The sequence below is a fragment of the Kogia breviceps genome, chromosome 15 (genome assembly GCF_026419965.1).
Source record: "Kogia breviceps isolate mKogBre1 chromosome 15, mKogBre1 haplotype 1, whole genome shotgun sequence".
Lineage (NCBI taxonomy): Eukaryota > Metazoa > Chordata > Mammalia > Artiodactyla > Physeteridae > Kogia > Kogia breviceps.
In genome coordinates this window covers 88,087,048-88,100,289 of record NC_081324.1, presented here as the reverse complement: position 1 = coordinate 88,100,289, position 13,242 = coordinate 88,087,048, and the positions used below count along the sequence as shown (strand labels likewise).

The 13,242-nt window shown below is 56.8% G+C and overlaps 1 protein-coding gene across 22 annotated transcripts in view; it reads left to right on the top strand.

Moving 5' to 3' along the window:
* Nucleotides 1-13,242, top strand: part of RIMBP2 (RIMS binding protein 2) — a 301,313-nt gene that overhangs the window by 234,170 nt on the left and 53,901 nt on the right. For 19 of the 22 annotated variants that reach the window (XR_010837087.1, XR_010837086.1, XM_059040008.2 and 16 more), the window contains one exon: nt 11,956-12,151. The exons of 1 other annotated variant lie outside the window; for it this stretch is intronic. Coding sequence is in view for 18 of the 21 variants with exons in the window: in XM_059040008.2 (XP_058895991.1) it covers nt 11,956-12,151 (196 nt within the window). In the remaining 3 variants the exon portion in view is untranslated. Of the gene's footprint in view, nt 1-11,955; nt 12,152-12,560; nt 12,659-13,242 lie in introns of those variants that run through there. 2 more of the 22 variants (XM_067016072.1, XM_067016067.1) reach the window with 2 other exon arrangements.

Genomic DNA, 13,242 nt, shown 5'->3' with positions numbered 1-13,242 from the left:
TTTCTTCCTGGCGGTGGGTGAGGTCAGGGGATACTGCGTTAATGCCTCATAGAAGCAATAGCTAACTTGTACTGAGTGCCCACTGGGTACCGGTTACCAGTGCTGTTCACACCTCTTCTTGTGTCATCAGCTCAAGCAGCCTATATGATAGGCTCCGTTATGGTTCCCATTTTACACGTGAGGAAGTGAGGCACAGAGGAGTTAAGCAGTTTTCCTGTGGCCACACAGCCAGCATCGGAACTGTGGGTCTCAGAGGTGGTCTCCTCTCCTCTGCTGGCTCCTCCTGGGTGGAAAGCAAGGAGGGTGGGCCGGCTCACTTGGGGGGCACGATTTCCTCGAGGAGGAAGGTCGGGGGATGCGCCATAGCTGTGGGTGACAGACGAGTGGGGGAGTTTTAAGTGACAGCACTAAGCCCAGGGAAGCACTTGGCATCTGAGGGGGGCGTTGGCAGGAACCACAGCAGGGAACACGCTCGAGGTGTCGCCACGGGCACCGTCCCCACGAGCACAGCGGGAGCGACCCTCCCCAGCTGCCCAGAGGCCTTTCTCACTGGCCCTGATGCTGGGGGCTTGGCAGGAAGTGGGTGGCACGTCTGGACCACGCTTCTGTCCCTGGCTGACGGCCTGACGCCAGCATCCTCGGGAGGAGGGGGGAGCTCCCGGGACCACCCGGCGGCCTTTGCCGTCTGCTTTCCTCACGCACGATAAATGGACGGAAGGCGTCTCCCTGCCGAAGACAGAGGTCACCCAGTTACTGACCCCTCACCTCAGACGCGGCAGCGGGCTGTGGCCGCACAGCTTGGGGTGGCCCCACGAGGCCTCCTCCCCTACTTCCGTCCCATCAGGAAAGGCCAAGAGGGCCTTCCCGCTGGGCCTGCCACCTCCGTGCATGGGAAGCACCTGTCCTCTTTAGGATGACCTTGTCTCTTGTCCCCGGGGGACCAGCGGCCGCTTAAAACAGAATATATTCATCTCTTACGTTGCCTTTTCAAATCTATTCCTCCCCCAGGAAAAGCTTTCATCACTGTGGCCATATATACTAAAATTGATTTTTTGAAAGCGTCCATTAGCTAATGAATATCTGGAGGGCTGAGAGTGATAAATAGCAAGTGGGAAAATATATAACCCAGGAGACTGGAGACAGACCTCCAAACGGCCATACATCTCCCTGAAAAATCGTTTCATTCCCCCCGCCGGAATCACTCACCGCACTTTGATTTACATAGTCTCCTGGCTGGAAGTGCAGTTTCTTTTCTCCCATCGCCCCAAGCCCATCGATCTGATCGCCGTGTTGTTTCCGTCCGCCTTCTGAGCGGCCGCTCTGTGACAGCCCCGCCGAGGTCCCGTCACCCGGCGCGCGGCGATGGGCGCAACGTGCTTCGGTTGGAAAGACGGCAAAGGCAGTGCAGACGCACCGAGGATCTGTGTCTTCTTTTATTCACGACATCTTCCTGTCGTTGTGTCTCGCTTTGCTTTCCACCCAGAACACGCTGGACGGCATGCAGGTACTTTAGGGAACGGTGTCTGCCCCTCCCCGTGTGCTTGGTGGTGCTTTCGTGGACTAGCCGCGCACCCCTGGGCCCGCTCCATCCTCCTCTTCCTCCGAAAATGGGCAGCTTTACTGATGCGGCCGTGGGCGCCTCGGGCTCCAGCCCAGGGAGAGGCTTCATTCTGGGCCTTGAGGCCCGGGGCTCTGTCCTCGGAAGTGATGAGCGGGGCCAGCAGGGCCGGCTTCCATTCTCAGGCTGGAAGAACGTTCCGTGAATTCAGATGTGACCTCGGGGAGGAGAATCGTCAGCGTGATTCTACCCCTGGCTCGGCCGCGCGCTTTCGGGCCCGGCCAAGAGCCCAGAATTTGGCGGGTCCGTCATCGGAATTCAGACCTTGCACCTGAGCGGCCCCGTTCCCATTCTGTGCCGACCGAGGGCAGCGACCCTTGCGGCAGCCGGGGACCCCCCCCCCCCCTGCTTTTTCTTCTCACGGGCATCCGCCTGGGGAAGAAGAGAAACGAGCTGTCCCTCCAAACAGGGTTTTGAGCCTTTTCCAAAACTCTGAGTTTGGCCGTGAGTTTGTAGAAGCAACGACCCCTCTCGCTCTTGGGTGGTTCTCAAAGCGGGGCTCCGGGTCCCTCAGTGTTGGCGCCAGTGGGGAGCTTGCCAGACCCACTGAGTCGGAAACCCGGGCGGGGGACCGAAATCCGAGTTTTAAGCAGCCCTCCGGGGGCTTTGAGAAGCGTTGTTTGCAGAGTGCCGGGCTGGTTACAGGGAGAACGGCCTGAAGGAGTGAGCCCCCGGGCATCTTGGCCAATCCTGCTTCAGCACCTTAGTAACCAGAGTCGCTGACCAAGAGTAACCCGAGTGAGACCCCGCCCGCCGGTCCCCCGACGAGCGCCCCTAGCGGGCAGCGTGGTCTTCGTTTGGAAGCTCACGTTCCCTGTGCCCTGCCCTCCGGTCCCCCGACGAGTGCCCCTAGCGGGCAGCGTGGTCTTCATTTGGAAGCTCACGTTCTCTGTGCCCCGCCCGCTGGTCCCCGGACGAGCGCCCCTAGCGGGCAGCGTGGTCTTCGTTCGGAAGCTCACGTTCTCTGTGCCCCGCCCTCCGGTCCCCCCGACGAGCGCCCCTAGCGGGCAGCGTGGTCTTTGTTCGGAAGTTCACGTTCTCTGTGCCCCGCCCTCCGGTCCCCCCGACGAGCGCCCCTAGCGGGCAGCGTGGTCTTCGTTTGGAAGCTCACGTGCTCTGTGCCTCCTACTTGGCAGGCCGGTGACCTCCTTTAGTCAGATGTTCTACGGAGCAGAACAGCCCCCCTCCCCGCGCAGCTAGAGGGGACGCAGCGACGGAGAAGGGCCGCCCCGGAAGACGTGTTAGGTGAACGCCTCCAAACACCTACACGCACACATCCGGTTCTGTGCACGTTTCTCAGTGCTGTTTGCTGATGAATGATTGGCCAGGATGTTTGGAGATGGCGGAGGCGGGCTGTCTTTATTCCTGGTCAGGACACCCAAGGACCGATCCGGGCTGGCTTGGGGGCTGAGCGAAGACAGGGGGTCAGGAGTCAACTGAAAATAGAACAGAGCTTTGTCAGAATCCAGAGTCAGAATCCAGGTTTGCTCTCTGCACACCTAACAGCCTAAGAGCAGGTACTAGCTACGTAGCTTCCTTGGCACTTTACGAGGGAGTGAGTTCAAGACAAAGAAGCAAGAGACAATAGTTATAACAACAGCAGCAGTGCCAACAGCAATGTTTACTGAACCCTTCTCTGAGCCGGGCACCGTTCCAAGGGTGCATCTGCGGGTTACCTAGGAGATAACGGGCATATTGGCCCTCTCAGCCTCCATGACAACCAGGGGAAGCAAGGCACGGTCAGGAGAAATGACTTCCCCAAAGCCTCAGAGCGAGTCAGAAGCAGAATCTGGACACAAAAGCCCCAGGAGTTTGGCGCCAGGGTCCAAACCCTCCTCCGCCGCACGGCAGCATCTTCTGACCTCGGAATCCTGACCTCCCTGCAAGGTGGGGTCGGGTCTCCTGCCGGCAAAGCTGTACCAAAAGGTGGATCAGCTCCCACAACAGCCAGACTTGGAAACGCTGGCCGAGCACCCCACCTGCCCTTCCCCAGCAGCAGCAGAGACAGGAGCGCACACCACGCGGTCACAAGTGACAAGAGTGGTGGAATTTAATCCTTTCAGTACCACCCAGGGAGGTTGATATCAGCCTCCTCATTTCGCTGATCAAAAACCGAGGCGCAGAGACGCTGAGCCACCTGCCAGGGACACATAGCTTCTAAGAGGAGAGCCTAGGCCCTGAGGGTCCACGGGTAACACCATCTCAAGTCACTGAGAAAAGAGTGTGCAGAGAAGAGGTGGCCCATGACTGTGGGGCCCATAAACCCTAAGTCCTGTTGGGTTAGGAGGCAGCGAGTTCTGGGGTCCGTTGCCAGGGGACTTCCGCCCATGATGAGCTGCTTCCCGCCGGCGTGTCAGTGCTGAGTGTTTTGCATGTGCGTCTCGCATGCTTTGTGGCTAATTCTCCGGGGCTCCTTCCTCGGTATTTCTGGCCTCACTCGCAGCACTTGTTGCCCTCCTGGACCAAGGCGTCCACCTGCGGGCGATGCCAGGACGAGCCTGAACAGGCTCCATCCATCCCCGGGTCTCATTCGAAAGGAGACAGGGCTCATCTGGAGGCAAGGGTCCAGCATCTGAGTTGCACAGTGACTCTCCTGGTCCCTGGGCTCCTTTTGCTGTCATGGGTCCTCTCTTCCATAAAAACATTAAACTTCTATTTTACATGTGCTTAGGTACAAAGGCGAATATAATCCAGGTTGGATTCACTATTATTATATTCAGTTTTCCTCTGATTTTAAAGGAAATTAAAATGAAACCATTTCTGCGGGTCCCTAAACGAGGCCCCAGGTACCATGCTGCTTGCCTGGCTTGTGTTAAGATGCTCAGTGACCGTCTGGCAAGGGGGCGTGCTTGTGAGTAAATGAATATGTTTGGTCCCATCAAACAGATGAACTTGGTCTCTGGTGCGTGTGTTAGGTTAGGCCAGGGTGTGCTGCAGTAACAAACACCAAAGTCTCACACTCAACACACAAAGGTTCGTTTCTTGCCACTGCAGATATAGGAACACTCCACGAAGCCCCATCCACGTGGTGACTCAGGGATCCAGGCTCCTTGCGTCCTGAGGCTGTGCTATCCAGAGCGTACGGCTTCCTGGTCACCATGGCAGGGAGACCTCTTCCGTGTCTCAGCTACAGAAGGCACAAGTGTCACCTCTGCTTCCAGCCCACGGGCCAGAGTTAGTGGCCCAGCCCTGCTTCACTGCAGGGGAGGCTGGGAAGTGCAGTCTCCCTGGGTGGGGGCCTGGTGGCATGGCTCTGCCACATCTGAATTCTGAAATCTTTACAGGGCAATGCATTTATTTATTTATTTATTTATTTATTATTTATTTATTTATTAATTAATTAATTTATTTATTTACTTACTTATTTATTTATTTATTTACTTATTTACTTATTTATTTACTTACTTCTTTACTTATTTACTTACTTATTTACTTATTTATTCATTTACTTATTTATTTATTTATTTACTTATTTATTTATTTATTTACTTACTTATTTACTTACTTATTTACTTATTTATTTACTTATTTACTTACTTATTTACTTACTTATTTACTTACTTATTTACTTATTTACTTATTTATTTATCGCTATGCGGGCCTCTCACTGTTGCGGTCTCTCCCGTCGCGGAGCACAGGCTCCGGACGCGCATGCGCAGCGGCCACGGCTCACGGGTTCCCGGATGTGGGATCCTCCCGGACCGGGGCACGAACCCGCGTCCCCCGCATCAGCTGGCGGACTCTCAACCGCTGTGCCACCAGGGAAGCCCCAGGGCAATGCAATTTTGATACTAAAGTGGACAGACAGAATATTAGTTAAGTTGGGAATCTGAGAAGTGCACAGATAAAGAAGTTTATACCTAATGCTTTGCCTTTAAATCTTTTAGGAATTCTCTGTCCTCCAGGAATTGTGGGGACAGGGTCTTTGCCTCCCTAGGGTAGACTTGGCTCCCCTGTACCCACGAGTCTTAGCTGGAGGACGAGGTTGTTAGGGACAAAGAAACTGGGGAAGCTCAGGTGTTGGGGTTCAGCCAGGACTGCCTCCGGCTCCAGCTTTATCTCCCTAATGCTCCCCTTCCCAGCTGCAGTTGGGAGGACAAAAGCTACAGGCAACCGGAAGCCCCAGCTTTTGAAGTCTCATCGGTGAAAGGTGTTTATCTGCGCACAGGGTGCCTCTGTGACTAACGCTTGTCTATACAGAAGCAAAAGACTCAAATGATCCAGACCCACCAGCAGCAGAATTCACTGTGCTCTCGTTGGACAGTTTGATAAAGGCATTGATCGCGTGAACCAAAGCAAACGTTTAAGACACTTGTGTTTTAATAGTGCCGACTCCATACACATTAAAGGATGCGAAGCATTAATTAAAAAGTCATCTTCACCCAAGTCTCCCCTTGGTTATTACTTTGTTACATTTCAGTATCAAGATGGCATTGTCCTGTAAAGATTCTAGAATTCAGAGCAATTACTTGTCAAGATCCTGGAATTCAGAGCCCGTTCAGATGAATTGATGGGGTTTTTCTGTGTATATTATAGTTGCAGGCAAGAGCTGGGTGCAGGTGTGGGTATTAACCTGGCAGTGGAGGGTGTTTCTTAACTGGGAATCACCGTGAAAGAGTATGGAGAGACCCTCAATGTCTCCCGCTGATGATAAAAAGTGGGGGAATTCTAATATACTTGCATGGGCTGAAATGCGCCATCACCTTTGCTGAAAGCAGAAGTTCGGCCGTCTGAGAGGCAAGGGTGATTGAGTCACTAGTTAGCCATCCCTCTGGCACTGTCCTTTGCCCGCAGAGGACAAAAGATCTTAGTCTCTGCTTATGGAGCCCCTACCATGCCCGCCAGAGTCTGGACTTACAATTTGCCATAGTTCCGGAAGGCGAGCTTCTCTCCCATTTTATAGATGAAGAAACTGAGGCCCAGTGAGCTTACGTGACTTTCCTCCACGCCCTCTGAGTGGATGAGGGAGTGGGGGGGGGGGTGTCTGGGATCTAGACACGGCCCAGAGCCTGGAGTCAGAGAGGATTGGCTGTGTCCTGCCACTTACTGGGCGTGTGACCTTGGTCTTTAGTCCGTCTGGCCTTGTCCTCCTCACCCATGCAACGGGCTCACACCAACTTACCCCAGAGAGTCTCTCTGGCCATCAACACTCATGCATAGAGAGCCCCCGGCGGGGCCTGGCACACAGTAGGTACTCACTAAGCAGTAAAGGGCACCAAACCACCCCTGCACTGCCTGGGACGCCCCTGGCTTGGCTGTGCTAGCGTGAGTGTTCACAGCATCCCTGCACCCTCAGAATGTCCTGGTTTGGACGCTAATTACAGGGCACGGTGCCCTGCTCATCGGCTCCCCTTTATGAAGCCTGGAAGTCAGATGAAAAGTACAGAGTGGAGGGCCTTGGCAACGCCGGCAGGTGCATCTTTGTATGTGTTTCCCTTGGTCTCTGTAAACACCCACAGCCACAGCTGCAGGTCTCTGCTCTTTACTCCAGCTCGAGCTTACTTGCCCGTCGACGGTGCCGTCTGTCCCCCGCTGCTGATGCTCGGGTGGTGGGTTGGGGCGGGGAGCAGCGGGCCAGGACGAGCCGGGATGGGGACCCTCGGGCGGCCTGGCTGATTCAAGCGGGCGTGGTTCCGCCCCACCGGTGCCGCCACCCAGCCAGGAGCTGATGATGCTCTGAATCCTGACATCCCAGTACGCCAGCCGGACCCAGCCGTGGGCTTGATGTTGGCTTCCTGCCTCACTTGGAAGCAGTTCCCTCTGCGAGCAGCTTGGACACCATCGGAGGCACTTACATCCCCAGCTGCCGGCCTCAGCCTCGGAGACGCAGCCGCCGCCGGCTGCAGCCGGGCCCGGACAGGGTGTCCATGGAGGCGCTGGCAAGACGGAAACAGCAGGGAAGCTTGGTGAACTTTCCAGAGGGAGCGCTCACCCGGGGGATGTTCTTCCGGTTTAATGGGTCCCTACGCCTCATCTCCTAGTTGTTCAGACCGTTTCCCGCCGGAAATCAGTGAGAAAAGGCGTCTGGAAGCTGCCTGACACTTGGGAACCGTCATCCTGCTGTCTTCAAGCCGCGTCCTCGGATACCCAGAGGAGACACAAAGCACGGAATTGATAAGAGAGGGGCAAAGAATTAGGTGTGATCCCGCAGGACTCTTAGAATCTTTGGGGTAGAAATGCGAGGTGGGTGAGGCTTAGCCCTACAACTTCGCTACCGGGTCACGACGGAAGCAAGTCTCAAACCGAATTGTCGCACGTGTGCAGACGTGTAGCACAAAGCGCTTGTTGCCAAGAAGGCACGAAGTGGCACATCCCTCTTCTCTGCCCGCTTAGGAGCTCCCTCCACCGGCCGCCATGGAAGCCGAGGCCCCAGCCCTGGTCCTGGCGGCCTCGGGCAAAAGCAGAGATCCTCCGAATCAGGATCTGGACACAAGACCACTTGGAGACCCAGCCTTGGGCGGCACGTCCCCAAACACACTAGTCTTACGCACTCTCCATTCAAGGGTGGGGTAGCGCTAAGATATCCCATATTTTGAATGCCTTTAATGTCACCAACAGACGCCCATGTCTCCCATTCATCACGCCTAGGGCTAGGGTTAGGGTTAGGGTTACCAACTGTTTTCTGATACCGACCATACTAGGTGGGCGTGCCTGGGCGTATGGATGGAGCTGCAGGTGGCGGGTGGCTTCGGGGCAGCGGCCTCTGGAGTGTAGCCTTCCCAGCACCTGCACGGACCTCCCCTGCGGTGGGATTCTCAGTTACGACACCGATTGCCCCAGAATGAAGTTCAAGTCCCTGGGACATATTCTCTCCATCCAGAAGGATTGTATTAATAAACTACAGATCCCAGAGCCCCCTGGCTCCAGACCCTGTGGGGATCATCCTGTGTGTCTGGGACTTAAGTGGGTGCAGCTGGAGCCCGTGCACAGGGCCACCAGGGCCACGTCCAACCCCACCCGACCAGATGCTGGCACTGCCGTCCGCGTTGTCGTGTGAAGTGGAGTCACAGGGTGGCTGCCCCCAGGCCACGTCCATCTCTACCCGAGCCTTGTCGGGACAGACTGTTTGCAAAAGCCTTCGAAATACCCTCCAGCGTTTAATGATTGAGAGATTTTACACCAAAACGAAGATGCCCTGAAAACTGGAAGTCTTGCCCAGGGGGGGTCTGGGCCGATGCCGAGAAGTAGGCGCCCCTCTAGACAGAATGTATACACCCCGGTTCACTGTGGCCCCCAAGATCCTGGGGGTCTGCCTCGCCCCCCCCCCTCTCGTGAACCTCCGTGCATGTCCAGTTTACAAAGATGGTTTGAGGTCAGCTCCGATCCGCCTGCTTCCAGGACCCTCCCCTCGTCACTCACATCAGAGCCGCCAGCCCCCTTTCTGCAGGTACGTCTGTGTCAGCTGCCGGGGAAAACCGCATGTCACAGCGCCCACCGGTGAAGGGGCCCTGAACAAAGAAACGCTCCCTGGAAGGAGGCCCTCCAAGAGCTGGGGTCCTGGCCGGCCGGCAGGGGTACCCAGGGGATGGGAGTTCACCGTAGCGCCTGAAACGTGCAGCGGTTCAGCACCCCCGCGTGAGCTCCGACCTTTCTCTCTGGCTTTGTCTGAGTCCCACAGGGCCTGCCGGAAGTACGCGGCCTGCCCCCTTTCCTCTCTGTGCCGCCCGCCCCCGGCCCCGGCAAATCAAGAGCTCCTGCCAGGGGCCTCTGTCTCCAGCTGCCTCGGATGCTTGACCTCCACGTGGGCTCCTGAGAACGCTCGAGGCTCCTGATCTGATGTTCCCACAACAGCAGCCTTTCATGTACCGCCTTTGAGATTTTCTCCATGATGATGTCGTATTTTCTTTAAATCCGTTCACTTTCTAAAGCTCTCTATTCTGGAATACTTTTGAGATTCCCGAGCAGTTACAAAAGTAGCACAGATGGTCGCTGTGTGCCTTCACCCAGCTTCCCGAGGACAGCGTCGAGGGTGACCAGAGCACATCCTCGAGACCAGGAAGCAGGCGCAGTGTCAGCAACCAGACCACAGAGAGTCACTCTTGGCCTCCCTTTGGTGTTGAACTCTCTGGAATTTGGTGGTACACATAGATCCGTGAACCGCAGCCGGGAATACAGACGGCCCCAGCCCCCAAAGCCACGCCCTCATCTTCATCCTTAGCACTTGGACCTTCCCCCCAACCCCAGACCCTGACAACCATCGATCCGCTCTCCATTGCTTTAGTCTTGTCATTTCACGAATGTCACATCAGCGAAAAATCTATCTGCTCTTTGGGTTGGTTCACTTGTCACACACACGCGACACGAAGGATCTGATTACCAGTTGTATTTTCCTTGTGCACATCGCGATGAGGGCGTGGCCCTCTACGTGGCATTTGTGTCCTTCCACATCCACCTGACGCCCTCCCACACGCGCCACCACGGCGCCTGATGGCACATCTGGGTGAACCGGTGAGCTCAGGGCCCTTCTTGCCTGAGGCTGGGCTGTGGGCCCCTGTTCCCTGTCTGAGGACCTGTCGCTCAGCCCGGAGCAAACATTTGGTCTTCGGGGCTGAGCAGGGAGAGCCAGAACCCTTGGCCTTGAGGCAGCTGAGGTCGCCATCCTGGGGTCACCGCTGGTCCTGGGCGGGGGCTGCGTCTCCCCGATGGGGGTGCCCGCGTCCCCACCTGTGCCCAGGGAAGCCCGGCGTCACTTCTGTGCCTTGCTCGGTGGTGACAGCAATCGTCGCCAACCTCATTCAGCCTTTTAAGAGAAGAATCCTGCTGATTTTGTTAAATGCATCGAAGAAATTAATGATTGGTTTGGGATTTGTTAGGTCTATTTTTAGAATTCCATGATCTCAGACATAAACAGCACTTCATTCTGGCCTAAGGAGCTGAAAAGCTTAACACCAGTGGAGGAGGGACAGGGAGGGGGGCGGAACGGGAAGAGGAGGAAGAGGAAGAGAGCATCAGTCTACCACTGCCGTGCATCCCCGCGTGCACACCTCCATGAAACCAGAGATCTCTCAGGCCCCGACTTGGTACCAAGCTCTAGTCCGAGTGCTGGGGACACAGCGGTAAAGAAGCAGACAAAAACTCCTGCCCTCGTGGAGCTGACATTTTAGTGGAGGAAGCCAGACGGTGCCCACCGTTAATAATACAGCAGATGGGATTTTCCACTTATCACAGACTGAGGAAGGGAGACAAGGCGGGACCTCCGTGCAGATGAAAACAAGCTGCTGCCTCTAGGAACGTGTTGCCTGCAGATCCGGGGCTCCCCTCTTCTCTGCTTCAGCAAACATTTACAGAGCACCTGCGACGTGCCAGTGCTGTGCGGCGCGTTGCGGGTGTCTCGGGACCAGAAAGCACAAGCTTGGCACATAAATGGTCTAGTCACGGAGGCAGACGAGAAATAATCAGGAAGCTACTAGAATGTGCCGGGAAGGGAACGTGCCGTGGAGGCGGCAGAGCGGACCCACCCTGTGCCCCTCGTCCGGTGGCCCTGGGCAGGGCGTTCTGACAGCAGGAGACAGGGCACCAGGGGAGGAGGCGCAGGGAGTGTGCCCCACGGTTCCCCGGGGAGAGGAGGGTGGCTGGATCGCACAACCAAGAGCAGGCAAAGATGGGGGTTAGCGGGGGGAGCGGCCCGTGGTACCTTCCCTGCCGTGTGTGCCCAGGGGACACTCCCAGCTCCCTAGCGCTCCCGAGATGTCTCCGCTGCCTGCAAGTGGCAGCAATGTTGTTAAGCCAATCCAGCAAACAGCAGTTCCCTTTAATGCCAAAGCGGGGCGCTTCGGGGTTCTGCAGCTTACAAGAAAGCCGCATCCAGGGGCTGTAGCGGCTGAGCTGTCCGCAAAGCTGGGCTGTGTCACCGCCTCACGCTCCAAATTTCAAGCAGCTACGGTGAGGCGTGCCAACCGCGAAGTGCCTGCGCTGTACACAGAGCCCAGAGCAATCCGCAGTTGGCTGGGATCTGAGCGTTTGCAAGGTTTCTCGGCTCCTGTGCTTTCCCGCGTTCGCCCTGAGAGGAAAGCTGGCCGACAGCCAGGGTGCACAGGAAACTTAGTTTGTTCAGACACCGTGTTCTCGCGTGGAGGAAAGAGGCAGCCCTCCCGCTACACACACACACACACACACACACACACAACACACACACACACAGTCATCCACACCTGCACACACGGCACTCAGTCCTGCGCACACGCACACAGCACACACGCCCCGTCATCCACACATGCACACGTGGCGCGCAGTCTCGTGCACACGCGTGCACACAGACACACACGCGTGCACACACACGCGGGGCCCCAGCAGCCCAGCCCGCCTGCTGACCGCGGGTCCGGGTCTCCGCCGCGCAGTGCAGGGTGCGGGAGCTGGAGGAGAAATGCCGCGCACACAGTGAGCAGTTCAGCCTGCTGTCCCGGGACCTGGATCAGCTCCGGCAGCACGCGGGCGACATCGACCTGCTGGGAGGCGGCCCCGTGGATGTCCCCGCGTCCCCCGGCAAGCCCTTCCGGAGGCTCGTGAACGGATTGGCTCCCTCCAGTGGCAAAGGTGAGCGCCTGGACCTCCCTCCCTCTCTCCCTCGCACGGCAGCCGGGATGGAGAGGGGGCGCTGGCAAGGGTTGGGGGGGGGGAGGTGCGTGACAGAGCAGCTCACCAGACCCGGGGCGGTGACCAGCCCAGCAGGCCTTGGGGCGGTGCAGGCCCGCCGGCGTCTCCCACGTACACCCCGCGCGCCAGACCTCGTTCTAAGCCCTGCCGACCAGTGTGGCTTCGCACGTGTTCTGAGCCCCGTTCTACAGACAACACGGGTGGAGGGGCTTAGTGGGTCACCCAGGCAGGCGGTGAGCCGGGACCCAGCCCCAGGGGTCTGGCTCTGGGGTCTAGGTTGGGATCTGCCAGGTGGGCTCCTCAGCTTCCCTTGTTTCCCCTCTTTTCATCCAGTGACCTCTTGTTGACAGTGTGATGTACTTGGAACTTCCCCTCTGACCAAGGCCGTGGTACTAACAGCGGTGAATTTCGATGCCTTCCCGTCGCATATGTGTTTAGGGTGCAGAGGTGGGGAGCGGGGGGGGCTTGGGTTTGCGTGGTTGAGGGGATTTTGCCTTCATCACCGAGGCATTTAATTTAACGTCATGGAAGGTTCCCAGTGTAGCCAACAAAGCACCCCACTCAGTCGGGGACTCTCTCCACCGAAGGTTAAACGGGTCGCAGGCCCAGTTTTATCCTCCGGTCCAACAGTCGATTTTTTAAAGTTTACCGGAGATGAGTGTCAGATCTTCACTTTGGAATTCTATAAAAGAGAGAGAATTTCCAGGTTTCCCCCAGTTCTTATCAGAACATAGGATAGGTTCTTCGGGTGCTTTTTAGTTTGAAAACAAGGTGCTGCCGCCTGTGTCTCGATAAATAATGTTTCCCGGCTCATTCCGCCCTCCCGCTCCCTTCCCGTCCTGCTCGTGCGTTAGGAGAAGGCTAAGCGGCCACGAAACACAAGACAGAGGGAGACGGAGGTCTGGACACCCCCCCGCCCGACAGACAAGTTCTGAGCACAGGGGACCGCCCCCCGCAGGCCGCAGGGCTGAGTAGATGGCCAGGCCCTGGGTGGAGCCCCTCTGGGTGGGGGGAACACAGACAAGAAACAA